The sequence below is a fragment of the Cebidichthys violaceus genome, unplaced genomic scaffold (genome assembly GCF_023349555.1).
Source record: "Cebidichthys violaceus isolate CVI_PGR_0920_01 unplaced genomic scaffold, fCebVio1.0.p SCAF_9, whole genome shotgun sequence".
Lineage (NCBI taxonomy): Eukaryota > Metazoa > Chordata > Actinopteri > Perciformes > Stichaeidae > Cebidichthys > Cebidichthys violaceus.
In genome coordinates this window covers 7,144,646-7,169,775 of record NW_027176975.1, presented here as the reverse complement: position 1 = coordinate 7,169,775, position 25,130 = coordinate 7,144,646, and the positions used below count along the sequence as shown (strand labels likewise).

Here is a 25,130-nt window from a genome sequence, read left to right as displayed (position 1 = left end):
TAGGAATAATCTTGTGGTTATGAGACAATTAAGAGCAATTATCAAAACAAACGCATTCATTTCTCAAATTGGTTTAATTTCAATTCACATTTAACTGTGGTGCACAGAAACATGAAATTATAATGTGTTTAAGCTCTTATTTACAGCACTCACTGCTCTGTGGAAGGTATTGTTTTTTTCAGTTGGCAGCGTTGGAATAATCCTCAAATAATTTCTCTAAATCTACTTAAACAGAGCTAAAAGAAATAAGTTTCATCCAGCTCTGAAACCATCAGAGTTTCAACATCTTCTCAGAGGAATCTTATTTTTACAAGCGGAATAAAAATCTCAATTTAAAAATTTTCATTAGCTTCTTGTTGTAAAATATACAATTGGCAGTTATGTTCAGTCATGATTACTCACGTATAAACAGAAAGCCGGCTTTCATCAGGCCCTTTAACTTGTCCAAAAAGTGACCATAATTAGTTTCACAAAACAAGGTGATATCTTGAGCTTATTGACACACTTTAAACAAAACCTTTAAAAGCAAAAGGTACACACTAACAAAATAAAAAATATATTTAAAAAAAAAAAATCTACTGGCATAAATAAAGAGCCCTCTAAAAGAGCTGTGTGTTAGTGTGTTGGGCAGGGCATGTCAGTGATGCTGCTGGATGATGGCAGCACTGCTGCACACTTACTTTTCTTTTGCACATATGCCGTCAGTCAAGCACTAAGAAGCATCAAGTAATGATAAAAGTCAGCTATATGATGTCAGGCTACAACCCACTCTTGTTTTCTTTCTGCCTGATTGAAGAATGTGTTTGACTGCAAGCATTTTCCCTGTTAGAATAGTGTGACGACACAGTGATACAGGAGGGCTACAACGTTCAAAAACAAACTCAAACATGTTCTTAGTAGCACTGTAGAGTTCAGAAAGGTGAGCTTATTCAAAAACAACTGAACAATGAAGAAAGGACATCTCTATGATCATGTATTAAATAGTGATATGAAAATTGTTTACATCAACATGAAAATAGTAATAACTTAATTCAAATACTTCAAGCAGCCAAAATTTGGTAGAAGTTCAAAAGTACCGAAATGAAAACCAAATACTGCACCATTTGGTTGGGTAAATGTTTTCTCTTCTGTGGAATTGCCAACAGCAATGACAGCAAATGACAAAAGTGTAGCAGGGAAAATGCAGGTATAAATAAGTTAAAAGGAGAAATACTATAAAAATATTTCTCTTTTCTCTCTTGCAGTGTTTTTTGGTACACTAGCGTAGTGACACAACTACTGCATGTTAAATATTACCTTGTACAAAGCTAAATACAAAAACAAGATGTCAAATTTGAAATTTTAAAAAAGGTAGTCTTATAAAAACGTTGGCGCTCTCGTGCTGGAGAGAGGTGGACTTTGTGTTAATGAAATAATGAATACACATCATCACTGCCAACAAAGATCAGAAGCAAAATGACACACACACACACACACACACACACACACACACACACACACACACACACAGTCCATCAGAGATGAGCAACTCTGTGACGCAGCCTGTTAGAGTGGAGGCGGTCATCAGGTAAAGATGGAGCTGGAGGGGGGGGTTCAGGGCCTGTGAAGGAAGGGGGAGGGGCCGGGTGACACCACGTCTAGGCATCACACTCACTGAGCACAGGTCAGAAGGTCACAGGGCCGACCCATGGACATCTCATATCTGCGCAGGTGGTTGACCAGAGACTGCACGTAGGTGAAGACGCATTTGGAGTCGGGTTTATTACCCATGATCATCATGTCCTCCACTTCCAGTAAAGGCATGCAGTTGGCGTAGGTCCTGAGGAACAGCATACAAGAGACGGTACGTGTGAGAAAGAGGATGAACAGACAGGACGGTCGAGGACCAGAGATGGAGAATATTCTCTTCTGATGTTCATGATTATTCATATTTAATCATCAATCACGTGCTTTCGTCAAGATCAATAACCAAACACACACACACACACACACACACACACACACACACACACACACACACACACACACACACACACACACACACACCTCAGCACTGACAAACTCGGGTCCTTCCTTGTTGTAGTTATGCTCTACTTTTTTATTTTTTGTCTCCGTTTTCTCTCATGTACTGTGTAGAAATCCCTTTATAAGCTCTTGGTAACAGCTCTCTCTCTCTATATATATATATATATATATATATATATATATATATATATATATATATATATATATATATATATATATATATATATATAAACTCCAGTAATGCAGGGTGTTTCAATAAACAGTTTTAGGAACAAAGACCTCACATGTGAGCGATGCAGGGAGCGACCACAGGGTGGCATCATATCTACACGTACTGTAAACCCTCTGAGACGTAAGACACAAACAGTGTGGAGTAATGGGAACAGCACGAGGGTAAATCTCTCGGATGAGAAAATGAATGTTCACAACATAAATTTGGTTTCGTTATTTAAGGAACTGTAGACATGGGATCATCCTGTACTTTACTATTACACTATGTTTAAAAGGCTTTACAAGCACAAACAACAGTAAATTCACACTTGATAAAACGTCAGTGGGCAACCCGGCCTTTCCATTCTCTGCTTTGTTTCTTAAGTTCTCTGTTTGAAACATTGTGATACAGGAGTTCCTTTTAAAGTGTGGAGCTGCAGATGGTCCTGGCTCTCTGCCTGGGCCATAGCCTGACTATGCAGAAATGCACACATGGACACACTGAAACACACACGCATACCATGTTTGGTACTCTGGACCTCGGTAGCTTCAGATTAACATGAAGGATCAAATATCCAAAGTGGCCAATAAAGGAGTTTTCTGAACCATCATGTTTGATTTAAATCATAACAGCTGCTTCAAACATCCAGTTATTCACACACACTCATACACACTCCCTCCATCCCATCTGTCAGAACCAAAGTGAGGTTCCTTCGCAGGTTTGCCCCCTCTCTCACCATGGGTTCAGTTTTAGGTGGGGTGCGACTCTAGGAGGAGTTTTTGGTTTTAACCAGGCCCTTCGTCACCAGGCCCCTGTAGAACTCCTGCAGGTACGTATACACACACTTCCAATCCGGCTCGCGCATCTTCACCATGTCGTCCACATCCAACAGCTGGGGACAGTCCACTAGTTTCCTGTGCCCGCACCCAGCAGGGAGGGGGGGGGGGGGACGAGGACAGGAAGGAAAGGCAGATCCAAACAGATAGAAACAAAGAAAGGAGGAGAAGAAGGGGGAATACAGATAAAGAAAGAGAGAGTACAGGACAGAGACGGGGGACAAAGTGTGGGAAAGAGAGTAAGGAGGAGGGAAGAAAAACAGATAAAGCCGTGAGCAGCCAAACAAAAAAGATTCAGGGTGAAAAGACAGAGGGAGAGAGAAATGACACAAAAAGAAACAATAACATTACATTCTCTGTGTTCACAAATATATCCATGAGTTGACATGCTTCATGAACATCATGATACGTACGATATGTGGCAAACACACACACACACACACACACATACATAAAACAAAACGTCAAATGAGCGTTAGGTGATGCTCATTTAGCCTTTTTGTTTGTTGTTGTTTTTTTCGGTGAAACTTTTGACTATTTCAATACGACTGAGTTCTGTCAGAAACATAAGACACAATGAAAAAAACAACAAGGATTCTGCAAAAAAACAACAACAGCAACACAAAAGACACAACCATATGGTGACTCTAAAAACATACCGGTGCACAGGATAAAGTGTGTGTGACAGTGTGTGTGTTGAGATTCCAGGTAACAGCAAACTGCTGGAAGTGCCCGTGGAAGTGAGAGACAGTGCAACACAAAGGTGAAAAGACGGGGGCTGTGGTTGGGTGACAGTCCAGTGTTGAGAGCATGAATAATATCAACATCAGCATGGACATGATCCTAGTGGGAGCATGTGAGCACACACACACATATACATGTGGGTGGGGGGGGCATCACAAGTGAGAATGGTGTGATGGGGATGAGAAAGAGAGAGGGAGAGGAGAGAGATTAGGAGTAAAAAGGGGAGAGCTCGTCCGTTTTGTTTTTCTTAACCTGGTGTCTGTTTGGGGAGGGTTTGCTCATGGGTCTCTGGTTTAGAGCAGACGGAGGGTGTCACAGCAGTTACTCATAGTAGAGGACAGATGGAGAGTAGAGGTTTAGAGATGGAGTAATTAAAGTAGAAGCCTTGAGGTGGTTCAATACACCTGGGAGAGACAGGGAATGTTAGCACTGGGACATCAGTCGAGGAGCTTCCACGTGTTTTCGGTCCGTCAAGCTGATGTTGGCAAAGAGCAATGCTGAATAAAGACTACAGGTGGATTTTTTACAGAGAAACGAGAGAAGGATGTGAAAAATGTGTGTTGGTTTGGAAAAAGTTGCTTTGATTGTTTGATTTTATGTCTATATATCTAAGCTTAAGAGGAAAGGTAAGCCTGAAGTAGCTTCTTCTGCTGGTTTCTCCTAATATTCTTCGCATTTTCTCCAACAAGCTTAACAAAATGAAGGTTCACTGCAGTTGATGTGGTTCCTCCAACAATGTCGGTTGACACATTCACTTGCAGTCAAAACTTAACAACAATAACAGCACTGAAGTGGTTAGTGGAACTGTTACGGGGACAAACAGGTTTTTCTGTGTGTACTCACTCTGCAGTGCTGAAGGCCACCTCAAAGTTTTGCCTGCGGTTGCTGGGGCTCAGGGAGTCGTAGTCGAAGGATTCAGGGAAAAAATTGTGCACCAGGGCACAAAATGCCATGCCGTTACTCCAGCTGGATGAAAAATTCTGAATATCCACATGCTGAGGTAGAAGACAAACAAAATAGACATGGAGGCATTGATATATATATATGTGATGGAAACATTCCCAAAGTAGGAAAATATCATCTCAGCCCATCTTATTTTAATCATCAGGTTTAAAGACTAAAGATGAGCACTAAACACGCGATGGGTTGCCGTGGCTGCTTGGCTCACCTCATACGAGCGGGTCTTGGCACGGCACCAGTCGAGCAGCATCTGCTTGATGGAGTTTGCGTTGGGTACACCAAAGCTGGTGGAACGCTGGACCTTGTTTACCTTGGCGACCGCCTGATTTCCAGGGCTAAATGAAAAGTCAGGTTTGTGTTAATATTTACATGCTTTGACCTGCTCCTTTTCTTTTTTTGGTAGTAACACCTCTCCGTTTCTCCTTACCCGCCTCCCTCCTTCTCCAGCTTCTCTATCATGGCTTTGCGGGCCTGCATGGCAGAGGTCTTCGGCAGAGTCTGAGCCCTCATCAGCTCCTTGCGCCTCTCCGCCTGCCTTCGCTCCACTGCGGCCAACCCGCCGCTGCCGCCGCGAGACGATGTGTCATCCTCGCGATCAAACACACTGAGGCGGGGACACGGACAGCGAAGTTAATCTGTGAACGTGCAAGGGTTTTAAAAGTAGCGTGTTTACGGCACTCGTGTTTCGTGACCTACCTGCCCACTTTTTTGCTTGTGTTGGAGGAGGACGATGATGTGGAAGAGCTGTAGCTGTACGATTTAGACTGGACTGTCCCTCCTGAGATAAAAAACAAACAAACACACAGACGTACGCATGACATTGGTGATATGACTGTAGTAACTATACAGCATTGTAAGAGATCCAGAGAGCAAAATAAAGTCGTGACTCACTGTCTGTTTTCTGCATATAACTGGCCTCGACGACTGTGCTGCGTGTTGATTTGCTCCCATCATCTAAAACCACAAACACACACTTTGAATTACAAACATATTGGACATATCCATTTCATGACTGTCAGTTTACGCTTTTATTGTTTACTTTTACTTCCCTAGATGCCTTTTTTGTCTTGCAATGGAAAATAAGAATCACTTCTGTGTTGACTTGAGTGGTTAAAATAAGGTTCAAAGAAGGTTCAGAAATGCACAGGAAAAGATGAGAAAAGACAAAACTACCAGATGAAGCGAAGCGGTCTGTCTTGGTGACTTGGCTGAGGCTGGAGCCATCCGCGGACTTCTCCACCTTCCGCATCACCACCTCTCCTGCTCCGACCCCAGCGCGGCCTTTCTGCGCTCGCTCTTCTCTCTGCTGCCGGAGCTCCTGCAGACGGGTCTCGCGCTCCTTTTCTCTCTGGTCTGGGTTGGCGGAGAGGACAGGAGAGAGGAGAGAGGGGACGGAGAGGTGGAGAGATGATGTCAGTGGAAAAAAAGGAGGAGGAGGAGGACAAAAGGTCCTAAACAAACGGACAGCACCTCATCTGACTGCCACCAAGACCAAGATGGATTAAAAACAGGGCTTCCAAATTTGTGGTGATCTTTCCACAGTACCGTCAAATTCCTCTGAACACACAAACACCCACAGGTGGGAGGCGGTAGCCAAGCCAAAGCTGTCAGGGAATATGTACTGCACAAACATCACAGAACAAAGAGAGCAAACACAATCTGATCGTCCACTTTGGCCAGCTGTGCCACGTTCAAGCAATGTCCAGAATATTGGTACCTTACCACCACCCACAGTGCTTCCTCCAGATTTTACTCGAGATTGTTTTTCAAACATACTATGCAGTGTACTATACATTTTATTCTTAAACTCTCTATTTAGTTTTGACTATTTACATCTTTTTTTCTGCCTTTTCTAAGCTCAATGCCACTGATTAAGAAATGGTTAACTGTCGGCTCAATGTAAAAAGACGACTGGTGAAAACCATTCGGTGAGTGCTCACTGCAAAACAGAGAATGTGGTAGACGTTTCAGTAACAACGTTGCAGCACACCGAGGTGAGCGTGAAACCAGGATTCATGCACGTTATCAAAACTGTCAACATATACGACCATCATCATCCACCACAGACGTCTGAGAGATCAACTATGTCTGACAACGACAGGGTGGTGCACACAAAGAGACAAAAGCAGGCAAGATCAATTGTCACTGCACACTGCACACCAACCTGCCCTACCTATTTCCTCTTGAGTACATCCCAGCATTGCCTCTGAGTGCAGAATAGATAGAAATCATACAGAAATTGTAGGTAAATAAAAAAAAAAAATCACCAGGCTTGTGTATAATGAGGTAGTGCGTCAACCTTTGATGATTTGAAAGAAAGCAGCAGTCACGACAAAATAATTGGAGCAAAAATGTTAATGTGGTTGAAGTAACAGATAAGAGATTGTGTTGCTTTGTTCTGTTACCTCTCTTTCTCTTACGAAGGTCTCTCATGGCTGCACGGATCAGCTTCCTCTCCTCAAAGTCTTTTGACTCATCGAGCTGTGGAAGAAAAGAAAAAAAAATGCAAAACGGAAATAATGAGGTCATTCCTCACTAAAAGCCAGAGTTGGCATGGCTCTATTTATGCATGCAATTCAAACATAGCGTCGTGCATACACAACACCGGGCTGTGACTTTTCCAAATGTACCCTCACATAGCTAGCGTGATTTAGTGTTAATACACAAACTTTCACCGCTGTATTCATTACAAAGTGGTGCTTTCAACTCTAAATCATCCAGAATTATAACCTGGGTGTTAAGTACCATTTTGTCAAGGAGCTCTTCGTCCTCGATAGCAGCCAGCTGTTCGGCAGTCTGTTTTCCAGAGCGCTCGTCGGGTTTGGCCTGAGTGCTGGAGCCGTTGGGGATAATCGGGATGTGACATGCCACCTGCGCAGACGGTCCAGCTGAAAACACCGGCTCAGAGGCCACGGCGGGCTCCGTCTCCATCTGCACATGACACATAACGCAAACATACACAGGTGAGCAACAGCACATACATACAGACATGCAAAATGATGCACGGTTACATTAATTAAATTCATTGTCTGTATTCATTTAAAATAAGAAAGAAAAACACATAGCTGGATATGTGTTCTGCCATCTGAGAGCTCCTGCAGGAAAAAAAGCCTAACCTGGAGGTCAGGCTTTTATGTTGTAAAATAACATCAAACTGAAGCTTGCTAACATTCAGGATGTAATAAGCCCAAGAGGATTTTGGTTAAACACACTGCAGCCATAATAGGCCTGAGAGTGTAAAGAAGGCTCCCTCTGATAATCTCTTTTTGTAACAAGACTGCCAGTTCACCACATCTCATCATTTCTTCCATCCCCTCCGCCTTCCAGCCATACCAGAGAGGGTGACAGTAAGCACATGAGAGCGAGCGCAACCCTGCCAAGTTACTGTTAACGTGGTTCATGGAGTGTGACTGACACACTGAGTGTCCAAATGATACTGAACTGCTGTGAAGCAAGAGTTTATGTGATAGGTACAGCACACCATTATGGGTGGAAGATTTGAACAATGCATTAGCAGATATAAACTCTGAAGAAATGGTATGTACACCACAGAAGGAGAGAGGCAGCATGCTAGAGAGGAAGTAGAGCACCAAGATTACCATCATAACATGATGGGTTGTTGATGTAAACCTGAGTATCTACCAGAATATTTGAAGTGATCATAAATCCTACAGAAAAAAACTCAGATTTTCCTCCCATGTGGTGCTGAATGCCTGTGGCAGACTATGAGCTTAAGCTGTGGCTTCAATGCTTTTGTTGTAACCGAGTCCAGGTCCAGATATAGCTCAGACAGCTGGCCCCGTCCCTATCCACAGCCGCCCGGCCCTCCTCTCCGCGGGCCCCAGCAGGACCAGCTCTCACCAGGGAGGAACAAGGCCCAGTGCAGCCACAGCGCTGTGTGATCACCGGTGGACACTGGTTTAGAAGACTTTTCTGGACATGGGACAGACTGGACTGAGAGGCACTTGACCGACGAGGAATGTTTTGGGACACAACACATCCCAAACAAGGGCTCTGATTCAGGCAATGAGGGAATGTGAGTGGGGTGAGAAAATCCCAGATAACCTTAGTACTAGTTTAATTCAGTTACAGGATACTTTTCAACATCTGATCACAAATGCTTTTTGTTTTGTTTTTCGCTAATGAGAGAACGGCTAAAATCTTTATGTAAAAAAACAACTTTTTGATTCATCACTAAGACCTGCAATACAGTCTTAGCCAGCTGAATTATGAAAAGCTGAACTATTGGATATCGCACAAATGCACGGGAAAAATAGTAGAAAAACAGATAAGTTCACCCCTCATTATCCCAATCATCCCGAGTAACATTTAGGAGTCCATCACCTTCACTGGTTGACCGGCAGGCCCATCTGTCTTTGCAGGATTAGACAGGAATATGAACACTGGTCGGTTGCATAACAGAAGATAATGCCGCATATACTCAATATCCCTCAAAATGTCACCAGTGCACACAAACACACACAGGGATTGTTAAGGGATTTGTATGGGAGTATGTAACGCAAACAAGGCTAAAAGTGAGGGTTATCCAGGCAAACTACAGGGCAGGTCCACTGTTACTGTTGAAACGTGGTCATTTTTTTCCTCCATCACAAAGTGCTTGCATACAAACACTTATGAGTGCTAGCCAGGATGAGAGACAAATGGTGTTGGAGGATTGGAATAACTCCATGACAGTGAAGTCCTCCACATAAACAATCTGTCGCAACTGACTGACAGCTGAGATGGTCAAGATTTTTGTAAAATGTAATAAAGTAAAATTATAACCAATGGAGAGCTAAGAGAGATGGAACAGCAGGTCAACAAGTATGTGAGCAGGAACACAGAGTGTCACCGGCATGGCATCTAAAAGTACTCATGGCCTGCTGATCCACATGTACCGTCAACATTGGAACAAAAGACATTCTCATTCTTCATGCAGCTTAACTGAATTAAAAAATGGGGCATGATCAGAACCATTTACAGAGGGCAGTACCGTGCTGTTGTCGCAAGAAATGTTTGCCATCAAAGAGGGAGCAGAGAGGGAGCGGTGGGTTGCAAAGGTGGGGGGGTGGGGGACAGGTGAAGGCTCCGAATTCTGAGGTGTGCTTGTCTCAGTAGATACAGAGCCTGAGTTCGGGGGGCATGACAGAGGTTCCTGTGGCACGCTTGATGGATTATCCAGAAGAGCATTAGCTGGAGTGCCCTGGGGTGCACTGGATGGAGAATCTTGAGGACTGTAGGATGAAGTACTGGCCGGAGGATCACTGCATGATGTTGGAAAATCACTGCATGGTGTTTTGTTTTCGCATGAAGTTGTAGGTGAGCTTTCTTTGCTGGGCAGTACATGCAGCAAGGCATCAGGTAGCCCCATTACCTGGCACAGGGCCTCCACTTGCCTCATCAGCCTTTCTTGCTGAATCCTCAGCCTCAGGTTTTCCTCCTGCAGCCTGGCAACAGCCTCGGCCAGAGGAGCCATCTGAGCTCCGGCCTCCTCCAGACGGGCATCCACTCGCTTCCCAAAGGCCTGCAGGTCACAATGGACCTCCCCCACAGCACACTGTAATGTTAATTCAAATTTCCTCTTGCAAAACTGCCCCTCTTCATCCTCTGCATCCTCCTGAGCAAGCAGATCCCCTATCACCTCCTCCAGGCCAGACTCGGCACAAACGCTATCTGGACTGCCCAAAGCCTCTGGAGCCTGTGAGGCTGGGAGGAAGTCCAGGTTCACTCCAGGCATGGCCAGACCAGCTGCACTGAATGTCACACTGGTCAAAGTCCTTTTAGTTTAAATCTTCTTGTGTCCCAAAAACTTATGTTGGGGTGTAAAATCAGAGACTTGAAAAGGTTGTGGCGACAGATGTGAGGGTAGAAAGTGTCCGATCTGTCCGTCTGTCTACAGAGACCTATCAAAACAATGCACGTTCTTTATAGCCCGAGCAAATCTCCCCTCTTTACCGGCCAACACCCTGACAGCGAATGAGCATGAAAGGAATCCCGTTTCCCAGGCAGCAGAAGCCCCACCCCTTAATTTCAGGTGCCATGGACATGTCTATTTATCTCCAGCCTTGCCGTTATTCCACTGAGCCAGTGAGTCCTGGGGCACTGGTGGAGGCTAGAGGGGGAATGGTAGTGGCAACAATTCAGAAACCTCACCCCTCCCTCTTTCAACTTTCCTGTTATTTAGAGCTGTTGTCCTTCACACCTCGATTGACAGACGAAGAGGGTTTAGGGTTTAGGTTCTAGGCCTGGGCTGGAGTGGAGTTACACGTTAGTGGTTCACTCCTCATAAAATTGAATTCTGAAAATACGCAACTCGCATAATGCGTCGTGACTAATCAGGTAAATTGTGTTGCATGAGTATGATCTCAGGCAGACCTCCAGGGGGAAGATCAGTCCATGAAGGACAAAGTCTAGTTTAGAGCCATGACACAGCAGACTGGCTGACCAGTGAGGGTGAGCTGGGGGCCAGTTCTCCACGCCTCTGGGGAAGGATGTTGGGAAGGACATTATAGCGCTTCCATGATTCTGAGTTAGTCTTACTGACAAAGCAGCAGGGGCCCAGCTGCTGCTCATGTGGATGCTTCAAGTGCTTTTGTGATAAATTAAGAGCTTTCCAAGAGCGCTGAAAGAAGTCTGTGTGTGTACGTTGTTCATAGTGTAAGATGCTTAAGCACATCTTTTAAATGCCTACAGACGATTTATTGGCATACTGCAGACCATGCAGAGAAATCCATTGCTCCTGTACATACTGTATCGCTGCAGGCAGTCTGATGCAACATGTAATAAACCTGTAATTTTTGAGGACATGTCATTACATCACAAGCATTCAACTGATTTTAAAAAATGCAACAGAGAACAATGAGTCAAATGGCAACAGCGGTCTCTCCTGGGATTTACAGGTAAGCAAAACAGTTCCCAGGAAGAATCTGGCCTCGAGGGACAGTGGCGAGAAATGTGACTGGCAGCAGGAAAAATGGGTCAAAACCCAAGAAGGGCATGGCTCTGGTCTTACCATGCATCAAAGCACTTACCCACAGCAAAGTGGAGTAGAAAGACACAGAGCATGACCTATATAAAGACTAGAAAGTACATGCACTACAATGTTCTGCATGTATATAGGTCTGTGTTTCTGATTACTATAGCAGAAACTGATGCAGTAGAAATGTGACGGCTTTTCTGGCTATTGTGAACCCTTTATTTGCAAAAATAATTTAGTGCAGCTTCCAACAGAGCTCAAAAACAAAGCAATGCAGAGATTTCAGTCAGAACCAACATGACAATGAGGGAAACAACTTTAAATCTAAGCGGGCAATAAAACATCTTCCAGACAAGTAATTCCCTCACATCTTTTTCTCCCCAGTTTTCACCGAGGTCTGCAGAGCCGGATTAAATCTGTGACACATGTGAACTGGTTGTGTAACCAGCATGTGTCATGGATAAGCAGTATGTTAACAATGGGGTCCTTCTCCCGCTGTGTGACAGTGAGACTATCTTTCATTGACTGTGGACCTGTGTGTCCATGTTCCCGCAGCAGCACGTGACCAGGGAGACTGGTCTGTCATCACCCTGGGAATAAAGCTAAGGCATTATTTATATTTGTTTTCAAGGCTGAGCACCGTGGTCGGAACGGACGGACGGCCGAGATGAGCAGGAACAGCTGCGTTAAATCGGAGCAGGAAACATCAATAATTAGCTGCAGGCCTCACCTGTGTGTAATGGACTCTCATCACTTCACTGCGACACTACAAGCATCTTGACCCTATGCTTTCGTAATAAATAAGGAGCAGCTCTGTCTCTTTTACTCACGTTTGTATTTCCATTGCTTATTTTACCTAAAATGTTTCTCTCTATTAACTCTCAAATGGATTGAAATTTATAGGCAATTCGCTCTAAGAACTACATGTTTAATAGAAAAATACCACTAAAGAAATAGGAGAGGTTGTGAGTGCTGAAGTTAGACCACAGAGGAGCAGCGCAGACCACCCAAACAGATCAGAGTCCCAGACGGGAACCACTGTGGTCAATAAACAACAATCAGCAATACTAAACAGGAAGAACTTATAAACCTCATGTTACTCTGCCTTGATATCGGCACACTCTTCTTCTTATAATGTACACTCATTTGAAAAAGGGTACTTCAATATGAATTCTCCCCTGACCCCTCGCACCACCTTCAACTTCAACTAAACCAGGGAAAGTCAGAGAACAGGTGGTCTCCGGATCAGTCAGAGGTAACCAAGCCGCGTTCCCCCTGGTTGATGCTAACCAACAGTGTCGGCTGATGTTTTTACAATCTCATTAGCCAAGTCGCTCAGGTTCAGTGTCTGTATGGGAGAGCAGATCCGGCCAAAGCAGATGAAAAATCAGCTGAGTGACGACAAAAGAGAAAACTTACTTATCGTCATATCCTATATGTAAATCACTGCTTAGTGGTGCTAGCATGTAGTCAGCAGGAAAGAAACAATAAAAGACTAAACTAATGATTGGTGATTGTCTATAATCCATACTGTGCTGGTGGGTTGCTGTTGAAAACAATGACAGCTCCTGGGAGGTACATAAACCGGAAAAAAAGAAAAGATTTTGTAATGCAAATTCTTCAACTGCATATATTTCTTTTAGCATAATTTAAAATCCATCATGTTTAGTAATATCATACACATGTTAGCACACATGCAAAGACGTTACCTGCATGTCGTTATGGTAAGGTTGTAACATCACTCAGCTCAGACAAGTTTAAACCTCATCTCCTGCAGAATCTTTGTCCTGTTCCTGTGCTGTGGTTTCTTAGTTTGTGCCTGCCCCTGAGTCTCAGGGTCTCAACAAGGGTCTAACTGATGGAGACGGTCACATTCTAACACCTTACATTCACCCCGCAGCCTTGTGGAACCTCCTCCCAACCCTAATTACCCAGCTCCTTGATCCCATAACCAGATTACAGCTGCGCTCGACACAGGGGGGTGGGATACACAGCCATTAAAGAGTAAACAGGACACCACTTCTCCTCTCCTCAACCTCTCAATCCCCCACACTCCATTCATGAGGACACTTCCTTTCATGGAGCAGCGACGAAGTTAAGGAATGAGGTAAACAGGAGTTTAGCTATTCTGACCCCAGAGGTCACTGTGAGACGAGAGGGGATTGGTTAGACTCCGACCACTTTCAGCCTATTAAGTTGAATCTTTAGGTTTTGGCCCCCTAAAAAAAGATGCGGTGAACAACTTGTGTCAACATGTGTTTCAATGCAGCTGGACAGCAATTAGTGTGCATAAAGACAGACAGGTGTGATTTAGGAAACATTTCCCAGATAAATCTCAGTGGGCACGGCCTGCCGAGAGAAAAACAAGGAATGCCCCGGAGCACCTCCCTCTCCCTCTCTCTCCTTCACATACCCTACAAGGACAGATGTGACTGGCTACCCACTCCGTGTTTGATAAACATGGTTCTTCCCTCTCCTCCCTCCTTTTCTCACACTCTGTCTGTCTTTCACTGTCCCGGCTCACTTGCTTTTAAGGCCTTAATGGGTGATTGCTGTGACATGGACGAAGCAAAAACACAGTGGAATTCAATTGAGTCAGTTGGGAATGAAATAGTAGATGAAAACAAAGCGTTAATCTTTAATTGGAAAGGAACTGGGAATGTGGCTTTGATGTATGTTTGACAGGTTCTGTCTCCACATTCTGCGGAGTCTCAATGTTGTGATCTTTTCCCAGAAAATAAATTGCAAAGGCGGACTGTACCTTGATGGAGGATCCGGAGGAGAGGCTGGATGAGGAAATCTTGAATGGTGTAGCTCTGAGGCCAAGGGTCAACTCTGAAACGAACACAGTGAAGACACAAATTTACATGGATTTTAAGCACAAAACATCTAAACTCAGGTACATATAGCCGACAGCTATAGGTTGAGTAGGAACAAAGGAGGGGAAAGGTCTTGGCGCCCATATGCAAGTGTACAGTTGAGATGTGTGCATGGTCTTCCACTGTGTTGGTGGTAGCCATTAATCAGTTACATAAGCTGCCAAAGTGTCATAAACAATACTGTCTTATGTCTAATGAGAGACATGCAAGAAAATGTAGTTGACGGCACCTTTAATATAAACAACCCTCTCCATTTGCCTGCAAGAGTACGCACATGTATGTCCTTGTGATCCATTGTCAAACCCCCCCCCCCCCCCCCACACACACACACACACACACACACACACACACACACGCATTAAAGCTGTATCATAAAATATAGGATTGATGCACACCAGCGCAGCACAGTGTACATATAAGACTTTAAGAAGGTGGATACTTTTGAGAGAAACCGGAGACACGATCACAGCCTGCCTTTAGTGAGTGGAAGACAGGCAGGTTCCCAAAAAAGGAGCCCAAAACCATTAAAGCAAATTGAGCTGAAAAACAAAACTGTGTGACCCTCGTGAAGGAGCCCAGTGGGGCTGCCAGAATGTGTCGGGGGTGTTGGTTGTAAGAAGTGTAATTGCACAGGTCCAGCTTGCGTCTTAAATAAACTGTTTGGGTTGGAGGTCCCAGTTGCTGCAAAGAGCTGAAACTTAAGACGTCTTGTTTGGACAGACAGTAATAGCGGTTGTAGCAGCTCTGCTTCTGAAAGAGAGATTCGAGCTATTCACATTTTTGTTTCAAGCAATTCATGAAACCCTGCTGTTACTGTTTGCACTATGAGTATGTACTGACTGCTAAGTACATGTGTTTTAATGAGACAGTCCAGCTGTTTAATATACTTATTACCTATATTTGACAATACAGAAACTCATCCATCTAAGTATGCCTCGTTGAACACTTGCTGTAGTTCTGTAACACCTACAAAATGCTACATATTTTACTAAATAAAAGTTGCAAGTAGATTTGTCAGTGTGACGTGAAATGGAGATTAACTGTTAGCTCAGTTAATGATAAATAAATTCATTATTTTCTTATTATCTATTTCAGGTGAGCGACCAGGTTTTGATCTGCTGCACAGTGATATTTATATATTTTCTTCTTCCATCAGCCACCATGTTCACTACTTAGAAAACAGGGTAAAGTTATTTCCACGCCTGAGTAGCTGCCTAGAGGTTAAGGCGCTGACCAAGAACTGCAACATCCCTGGTTTGCGCTCAGTCCGGGGACATACGTTGCATGTCCTTTCCCATCTCTCTTCTCTCATTTCCTGTCATCTGCTCTACTGTTGACTCACTAATAAAAAGGCCTAAAATGCAGGAACACCTTTTCTTAGAAAGTTGACAGTAGAGAGACAGCAAACAAAAGAAGGAGATAACATGCAATAACGGTCTCCAGCCTCATTCAAACGGAGGATCTTGTAGTGTCTGTGGATAACTGATGACTTTGAAGTTTTATTTTCTCATCTCTCCTCACAAGAAAGTACTGGAACAAAGTGTAATTTTAAATAAAGGGGTGAAAGTCAACATCTACAGCATGGAACAAACAGAACACTGTGATGTGTAGGCGAGCAAGCTTACTCAATTGCACTGTAACAGTATTACTATTCAGTCTGGCCTGAGAAAGCCAATTATTGTTTCCTTTGTCTGAATGTACTTGCTTCTGTTGACTACTGACCTCACCCCCTCCACACTTGCCCGCTCTTTAACAAATACCCTTCAGTACAATTACGCTGTTTCATATTCAGCACCAACATCTATCCCTGCTCGTCCACGCGTTTTGCTTGTCATCATCCCACTTGTGACCGATTCCTTGGAGCCGGTCGCCTCCCACACTGAATGGGATTCCACTGTGATGTAAGGGCTGATATTAGCAAGGAAAGATGAACAGTCGCTAACTTAAAATTCATGCTGCCTGGAACACAGTGGGCTGCAGATCTGTATGCTCTACCAGCTCCATAGAAAGCTTTAAAAAAGGTCAATATAATCAAGTTTCACCTAGAAAGCACGGTGCATTAAGTGGTAGAAGAAACATGGGTAGTGTTTTGACGTCATTCCAATCCTGAATTAACACTTAGGAGGTACTGCATCACGTTAACAGAGTTATTTGAGCTAGAGTATGAGCGCTGTAAGGTTGGTGCTCCTACCTGCTCTCTGTCCCAGAGAATTAGCGGTGATGCGTGGGGCCATGTTGGTGATGGGCACGATGTTGCTCCTAGAGGAGGGCGTGGAGGAGGGGGTGGTGCGCCCATCCTTGATCTCGATTGTGAGGAAGGTCTTCATGTCCGAGTCTGCCTCTCCCTGGATGACCTGCTGTCCAGCTGCTCTCCCTGGGGTCTTGTCTTCCTTTGAGGTACTGGAGGCATGCACATCTTTTTCAGCTGGATGCCTCGTCCCACCCATGGAGCTCTGCCATTGGCTAGCTGAAGACAGAGGTTTGTTGGCCACACCTCTTGGCTGAGGTATGTCCTGACTCTGAGATGCAGCAGAGGTGCGAGATGTGGAGTCCACACGTGGCCTTGCTGGCTTGTCTCCAGATGTGCCGAGGGATGCTGCTGTATGTGTAAACAGCTCGGTGGCTCTGGAGAGATTTGTCTGGCCGCTGCTGCCGGAGGTGGTTCCGTTCCTCAGAGGGGCCTTCTTCAAAGCCGGGACATTTGGGCTCTGGCTGGGCTCTGCAAACTTGCGCATGCGATCACGTACAGAGTTGGTGCGGTTGAAATGTTCCACAACATCTTTCTTCTCAGTTGCTGTAAAGATACAATGCAGGAGGGGAGTTGAAATCACAGAAAAACATTCAATTCGACACAGAGCCTAGACCCCGGCCACTGTTCAGTGTGAATTTTACACACTTATAATCTCTTGCTCTCATCATCCCCTACTCCACCTCAAAAGCCCTGTATAAATCCCATTCCTCTTTTCCTGCTCTCTCAAGGTTTTGTTCCTGCCCCTTTATTGTGCTTGACTTAACCTCCCCTGTTTCACCGCCTTTCAGTTTCTATTTTTTGGACTTTTCAGGACATGTTTCTTCCACTCATGGATATATTTTTTTCATTCTCTGATCCTTAATACTGTCAGATAATGTGAGCAAAGCTCATGATTTGGCACAGACTCTCCAATGGAAAAAACATTAATGATTAGAGGAGAAGATATTAACTGAGGTCATCCTTACAAAGAAAAAAAAGAAAAAGATGTGCGGCTCAGGAGGAAAACCACAGTTTATAGTACAGTGGACAAAGCAAAGAGCACCGTCTGGTAGAAAGAGAGAAAATATGTAACTTATAACATGCCCTCTTCCCAGCACTCTCCTGTGAGTGGCTCTATGTGGTAACACTAATGGCTGTCATTGTCTCCATACACTAGAGTCCTACAAGCGATGAACCATCTGGTGTGATGTTATTACACACGTTTAAATGCAATGTCCATAAACTAAACCAAATAAATCTAGGCCTATAGTGATAACAGCATATACGAATATCAATAAATTAGTTGAGTCATTTTTAAATTTAACAAAACTAAATGGTGAGAGTCAAGAATATAATAGTAATGACCCCAAACATATTCAATTAACAATGATTCAAAAAGAGAGAGAGAGATGCAGCAAATCCTCACATTTCAGAAGCTGGAAATGATGAATGTTTGGATTTTTCCTTGATAAATGCCTCAAAAGATTATAAAAATTGACAAGTGGATTGATGTTCTATTGATTAATCAGTTCAGGACTACGAGTTGGACTGAGATCTAAGAGAGGACTAGTTTCTTACCAAAATCCTTTGCTTTGCCATGAGTGAGGGGCAGATCGCTGTTTGTCATCTAAAAAGAAAAAAAAAAAAAAAAAAAAAAAAGCACGACATAACAATCACGAGAGTAAGTAGAGGAGATAAAGGGTTAAAATGCACTGTGCCTGGATTGACAACCACAGAGCTGCCATACTGGATGGCTCCATGTTTAACAGGGCAGCGATGCACATTCATGAGAGACTAGAGTCTATAGATGGCTGTGATGAAAACCACACACACACACACACACACACACACACACACACACACACACACACACACACACACACACACACACACACACACACACTCCTAAATACAGAATCAACCGGTGGTGTTTTCATTATGTAACATTTGTGTTTGGAGTGAAGCAGTTGGCCTCTGTTCTTTTTTTGGCAGCAGGGCCATGATGGGCCCCAGAGTGTTTACATTACTCTCAGGAGACTGAGCATCAGCGTCTTTTGTAGGGAACAATAAAAGAAGTCCGGGGCCAGCCTTGGGTAAACACATTTACAGGAGCGACACGATGGCGTCATGGTGACCTGAGCCCCCCAACATGGGAAATCTTGCTCAACAGCTAACAGTCAATGTAGAAACAGCAGCTCTGTGTGCTCTCTGTACTGTGAGGGGCTGAGGAGAGACAGAACCTCTGGTCCGTAACGCTGCCTATCCCTCTCTGACAGCAGGTGAGGAGGACACGCCGCTGAGGTGAAGCAGAGACACTCAGGTGCACAGTTTGTTTGTGTAGCCAAGTAACGAAAGTTAAACAGCACCTAAAAAGAGCTCGGCGTGCTGTGTTTATGGATGCCGATGTGACCTGGGTGTCGCTGAAGAATGGGGTGTCAGGGTTTCTTGTTAGGGATAATGAAATATAAAGAAAGAAAGGGAGAGCTTGGACGGTTCTGTATGTGTCTATGTGGCTCAACACCTCACTCTAGTGGTGCAGTTAGGATACATACTGTGTGTCGTTGCTGCTGGCCCTGACTGATGCAAATGGGGGACAAATTAAAGAAAAAAGTCAAATGAAGCGTCTACCTTCGAGCACAGTTACAAGGCCCCTTAGCATAGACAAGTCTCTGTAACTCTACTGAAGGGATGAAGAAGAAAGACAACAGCCATTCATGACGCAAGGACTGAGCACTCTACCTTCTGCTTCTGGAAGTCGTTTTTTCCCTTGGCGCTGCCGTTGAGCAGGCCATTTGCAGGATCTCTCCTGGATAAAACAGCCCCATCAGGCTGCTCCTGGTCCATGATGCGGTCCTGGTCGGACTGAGCATGGGGGCTGGCTGGACCTTGTCCTCCGCTCTCAGTTTCTGAATCTGTGCTGCAAGTTGAACCACTTGTGGCTACCTCCACCTCCTCCACTGGACCCTTGTCCTCAGAGGACATACTCACACTCTGTTCAGATGTCCCTGAGTCAGTCCGTTTCCGTGGCAAAAGACCAACGCTGTCTGAAGCCCCAGAGCCCAAACGGGGTCTAGCCCCGGAGTCGGAGACATCTGAGCCCAGTCTCTGTCTGACGTAGGACAGGGAGCTTGCGCTTCGCTCTGATGCCCCAGAATCTAGACGGCCACGCTGCAAGGGACTCTGGCTCCTGTCTGAAGCTCCAGAGTCCAGCCGAGCTCTGTAGGCTGAGCCCAGACTCTTCTCTGAGGCCACAGAATCCAGATTGGACCTGGAAAGCACAGAGGTCACACTGCGGTCTGAAGACCAGGAGTCGGACCTTTGGCGATGAGACAGGTCCAGGTCAGGCTCTGTGGTCACAGTCTCTCTCTGAGGCTGGATCAGCAGAGGTTCAGGGCCATCGTCCTTCACCAGGTGATCAAGAACCAACACCATGCCTGAGTTGGAGCCTGCAACAGAAAACACAAATGAAAGCTAAGCGATAAATGCCTTTCTGAATCCTGTGGCTTTCCTGATTTTGTAAAAAAAAAAACAGACTCTCATATTACTTCTATTATTTCTCTCACATCGGTTATAAACCAAAGTAAAGAGGGTGTTATTGTATGTGAGCAAAGGAAGCAGGAGGTGGTGAAGTTTGAGATTGAAGTGATGGAAATGAAATACTTCTGCGGGCACAGGAGATCCCATGAGAGGCCCGGCTAGAAAATATCACTCGGGATCGCAGAAGAGGCACGTGGAGACATGAGGGGATGTAGGCATTTCCTCCAGACTGGCCTCAGTTCCTGAGCAAGATTTTTTAGATTGTACCGGTGGATGTGCGTAAAAGAAAAGGAGGGGTTACAACTAAAGAGAGGGAGCATGTGGCTTAACCATAGGCGGTAAGCAAGTACAAGGAGTCGAGGAGGAAGTGGGGGTGAAATAGAGACGAGGACAAGTACTTCCCCTCCCCTCTGTCAAAGCTCCTGTACCGTTCCTTCTCTCCTCAGGAAACCACACTCCAAACAACACATCGCTGCCCACATCCTCCCTCTGCGATAGTCTCTAACACCCCATGGTGCTTCCAACGATGGAATATATGAGGTCACGTACGTACCGCAGATAAGGAAAACAGAGAAAACCAACAGTGTATCAGAATCCCACAACCCATGTACACACCAAGGTTTAACAACAGTTCAGTATGACCTGTGTTTGCACCAACTCTGCAACCAAATGGGGTTCACCAAGTATGCATGCCTGTCATTTACAAACCAAATCAAAGAGTCTGACCGGCAGCCGCAGAAATCTCTTTCAACTTACCGACAAGACAGGATTGAGGCGGACGTTCACAGCTTCATTTAAATCTCTATTGCGTAACACCTCCCACAAAAAGATGCTCTCTAAATTGTGCACAATCAATTTACAAATGGCAGCAAGCTGTTGATTAAACAGACCAGATGATTATGTAATACGCTCTGAATAGAAGACGTGATTATGATACACAATGAGGACAATAAATGGCTGCCATTCTCAGACACTCTGAATGGTCCACTAGACAGCAGTGTCTACATCTAACGATGCACCCAAACTCAATTACTGTTCAACTGAAGTGAAAGACAAAACGCACTGCTACAAACTCTCACGTTATTGTTCCATGTTTTTGCCATTGGGAAGCTGTCATGACCATTGTGTAGTGATTTCTGGGAAAATCCCGCTGCTGCTGCTGCTGCTGGGTAATGAGAGGACTGCTTTTAGCTCTGAAATAGCTACAAAAGCAGCTTGAGCACTCTGCTGCCAGTCAATAAATAGAGCACAAACAAAGAACAATCTACAGCTTTTCTTTATCCTTCCCTCAAACTGAAGCAATGACCTGAGGAACGCTTGTGTTTGTCATTGCTGTGAACGGGTCAACACAGGTTATTTGACTCCGACCCGCCTGCTGATGACCCAGGTTGAACATTATCACACCTCTGCTTTGGCGTAACATGTAGAAGAGGTTTCTATAGTAAATATACCGTTACTACATAAAATCAAGTGTCTCAATCAAGCAGGTTCATTAGCTTTTCACAATGTTAACATATAAAGAAAAGAAATATACTGAGCTGTAAAAAAACAAAAAACTAATGCAGAAACCATTTGATGCCATTGGGAAAAGGAGAGTCTGTTTGACCATATTTTTAGGTCATATGCCAGTAATTATTTTTGGCTTGTGACCCATTTAAGTGAAGCAACACCTGCTCTTGACCCGTTGTTACAGGTTGCATACGTCTCTGAGCTGTGAGCAGTTCAATCAACGTTATGTTTCCGGGTCAGATTGCTTCATTTGAATCACTTTTTAGAGTCTCAAAGTAAAATCCTCCAGATTTTCCGATGAAAAACGCAAAAACTTTTTTCCATTCCATCAATCCTCTCAGGTTTACCTCATGACCACCTTGGTGGCTCTTGACCCCTATGCTGGGAACCTCTGTATACTCAATGACCTGACATACATGCACTACTAGTGGCCTGGTATTAATGGTAATACATATTCAGTCCTTCAAGTTCTTCATAGCGTTTTTGTGTAAAACTGGCATTAGTGTCAAACTTGAAGTTAAACTAAGGAAACTTGAGGCACACAACACATTCCACTGAGCGTCTCTGCTAACATTTCATTTCCTTAATCACAGCCTTATTTTGTAAACAAGTTACAGTCTGCACTAGAATGCAGTACGACTGGACATACGGTAATTGAGGTAAAGCATGTAAATATAAGCTTTTTTTGTCTGAGAGGTAGAGGTATGTGTGCTGCGTTCAAAGACCACAAAGAACCCTCAGATTATTTTCCAAGTCAATCTTTTATTTTCCGCCACTTTCCCTCTGTTGAAAAGACAACCGCCTCTTCAAGAACCACCGTCCCACTATGGCTACACTGTCCTTTCCCAACCATAAACGTCAGTGTCTTTGTTGATTGGTGTCCACTTTAAAAGGCGCCTTCCTCCTTTGCGTTTCTATGGTGGTCTTTTTTTTTTTTGTTCACCCTAGCTTCACCCTGGTTTAAATTGTAAGGTAGAGATAAATCAGGAACAGTGGGGAGTTTCTCCGCCAAGTCAACTAAGCCATAGTTCTGGTATCAGCTTTATTTAGCAGAGGTGTGGCTGTTGGGCTTCCCTCTGTTGCTTCCCATAACCCCACCACCAACGCCAGGACCATGAGAGGGACACTGGGAGACAAGTTCAGGGCAGACCGGGCCACACAGAACGACATTATTATAGCCGTCAGCCTCAGGGCCAAGTTTAGGTCAGCCAGGCCTCAAAAACACTTTCATCTTCAGTAAAGGATGATCAATGTCAAATTGTGTATTCTGTATGAAGGGCATTGTCCAATTAATAGTTTGTCCTGATGCATTTATATTGGGCAAGCTATAGGTAGGTTTGTAACAACATTTATGACTCGCCAGTAATGCACTTTTATTGTTTTACAAGCTATTCATCATCAGCTCTGTGCCTGCAAAGTTTCAAGGATTCAAGTGAACGAAGCACATTCATCCCCTCCTGAAGGCTTGCATTCATACTACTTTATTAAAGGTCGGACTAACAGAGTGGTTAATGAAATGACTTCACACTTAAGAAGCCATTGTCATTAAGCCTCTGGCTGTGAGTGACTCCAAACGGTTAAGAAAGTGAGATGAAGGAGCCTGAACTAATATGACCTCCTGACCGCCACCTCAGGAGAATGGCTCCTTCAGCTGACTATTTTAACAGGCAGTGAAGAGGAAATTGCATCAAGACGGATGTATGCAGCCACGTAAACGCAACAGAGTTGGTCAGTGTTGGCTTCCAGTTATAACTTCTTACTCAAACTTGACCTTTGGGTAAAAGTTTACAGCATATAAAAGATTCTTTATAAAGTTCCTAAAGTGTGGCATGGCTAAACCGGACCCAACTGTGCATAGCATGCAGACAATATGCAGTCTGTCACAAGCAGTTTGTTACTGAGCGAGTGTTTCTCACCTTTTCTCTGCAGCTCTCTGCTTTGTTGTGTCTGCTGGCCGCGTAACTCCAGGATCTGAGATCTGATACGCTCACTGTGACTCTCCCGCTCTGTCTCCTGTTAAAAAAAACAAGAAAAAAGAAACACACATGCTATGAGCATCTCAATAAAGCTCAAGATGCATCATGCTCTTTAATGTCGTCAGGTTTTTATTGGGGACAAACGGCCAACCCACTCCTCTGATCAAAACCAGCGTGTAAGCATCATCCCTACGATCATCTGTTTGAGGTCAGCTGGTGATCACAACAGTCTTTTGTTGGAGGTAGAGGTCAAATGCTCCAGCCACGAAGAGCAACATGTTTGGCCAGCTGGAAAAGTAAAGATCTGTTTTATTTTCCATTGTATACGTCTGGGAGACAGAGAGACAGAGACAGAGAGAGAGATAGAGAGAGACAGAGAGACAGAGAGAGAGACAGAGAGACAGAGAGACAGAGAGAGAGAGAGAGAGAGAGAGAGAGAGAGAGAGAGAGAGAGAGAGAGAGAGAGAGAGACCCCCAGTGCCTGCAGAGCAAAAATATACAGCCAACGTAGAGCTCTGCTTTACAGCTCGACGACTTGACTCAGGTCGCTCCCACTCCTTCAAGATTACTTGTAATCTGACTGCAGCACAAAATATAGCTCTTTGCGCAGCACTCTGGCCCTAACCTGCACTGATAGAGGAAAGTCACAGCAGGGGAAGATCTCGGAGGAGAAGCAGGAGTATTTTGGCATATGGAGAGGAAACAAGAGAGGTGTAGGAGGAGAGGACGGAGGGGGGAAAGATGAAGATGCCGGCACTACTGTTGGGCCTCTGGTGCCTGACCTCGAACTACTCCACAGGAGAATCAGCTGCACAAATAAGGCTCCTTCGAGCACGCATGAACACACGCACACACACGCTTTAAATCACTCCCACACATATTTGTAATCCACAACACTCCGAGGACTGGCAAACATTTCTTTTAAAGGGGAAAAAAAAAAAACTCTTGCGTGTGAAGCTTCAGGTGGTATGCGTCATTCTGTAGCTCATTTGAAAATGATGAACTATATCACGGCACAACATCTCCTTAAAGGTGTTTTTACGAGATCCATCTGGTTTAAGAATAGTCCCACAAAGGTTTGGGTGGATCCTGAAAAAACATACAGGATGTGACCGTACATACTGAAAATACAATACCAGATTTACAGCCTACAATTACTTCAAAAAGCTTCTGAAAACACATTCACAAGCTCTCAAGCAAGCAAAGAAAGGCCACACAATCACACGCCAAAATCAATGTGTATTGTT

The 25,130-nt window shown here is 44.4% G+C and overlaps 1 protein-coding gene across 4 annotated transcripts in view; it reads right to left on the bottom strand.

Moving 5' to 3' along the window:
* Nucleotides 1-55: 55 nt before the first annotated feature.
* Nucleotides 56-25,130, bottom strand: part of smtnb (smoothelin b) — a 46,348-nt gene continuing 21,273 nt past the window's right edge. Inside the window, exons 6-21 of one of the 4 annotated variants that reach the window (XM_068702813.1) lie at nt 23,824-23,920; nt 19,601-20,307; nt 18,440-18,488; nt 16,823-17,425; nt 14,514-14,587; nt 7,522-7,707; nt 7,182-7,257; nt 6,950-6,982; nt 5,950-6,129; nt 5,668-5,730; nt 5,473-5,554; nt 5,204-5,380; nt 4,985-5,111; nt 4,660-4,811; nt 2,973-3,150; nt 1,729-1,819 (exon numbers count right to left, since the gene is read on the bottom strand). In XM_068702813.1, coding sequence (XP_068558914.1) covers nt 3,003-3,150; nt 4,660-4,811; nt 4,985-5,111; nt 5,204-5,380; nt 5,473-5,554; nt 5,668-5,730; nt 5,950-6,129; nt 6,950-6,982; nt 7,182-7,257; nt 7,522-7,707; nt 14,514-14,587; nt 16,823-17,425; nt 18,440-18,488; nt 19,601-20,307; nt 23,824-23,920 — 2,754 coding nt within the window. In that variant the 3' untranslated portion in view covers nt 1,729-1,819; nt 2,973-3,002. Of the gene's footprint in view, nt 1,820-2,972; nt 3,151-4,659; nt 4,812-4,984; nt 5,112-5,203; nt 5,381-5,472; nt 5,555-5,667; nt 5,731-5,949; nt 6,130-6,949; nt 6,983-7,181; nt 7,258-7,521; nt 7,708-14,513; nt 14,588-16,822; nt 17,426-18,439; nt 18,489-19,600; nt 20,308-23,823; nt 23,921-25,130 lie in introns of all 4 variants that reach the window. The other 3 variants (XM_068702812.1, XM_068702816.1, XM_068702815.1) reach the window with 3 other exon arrangements.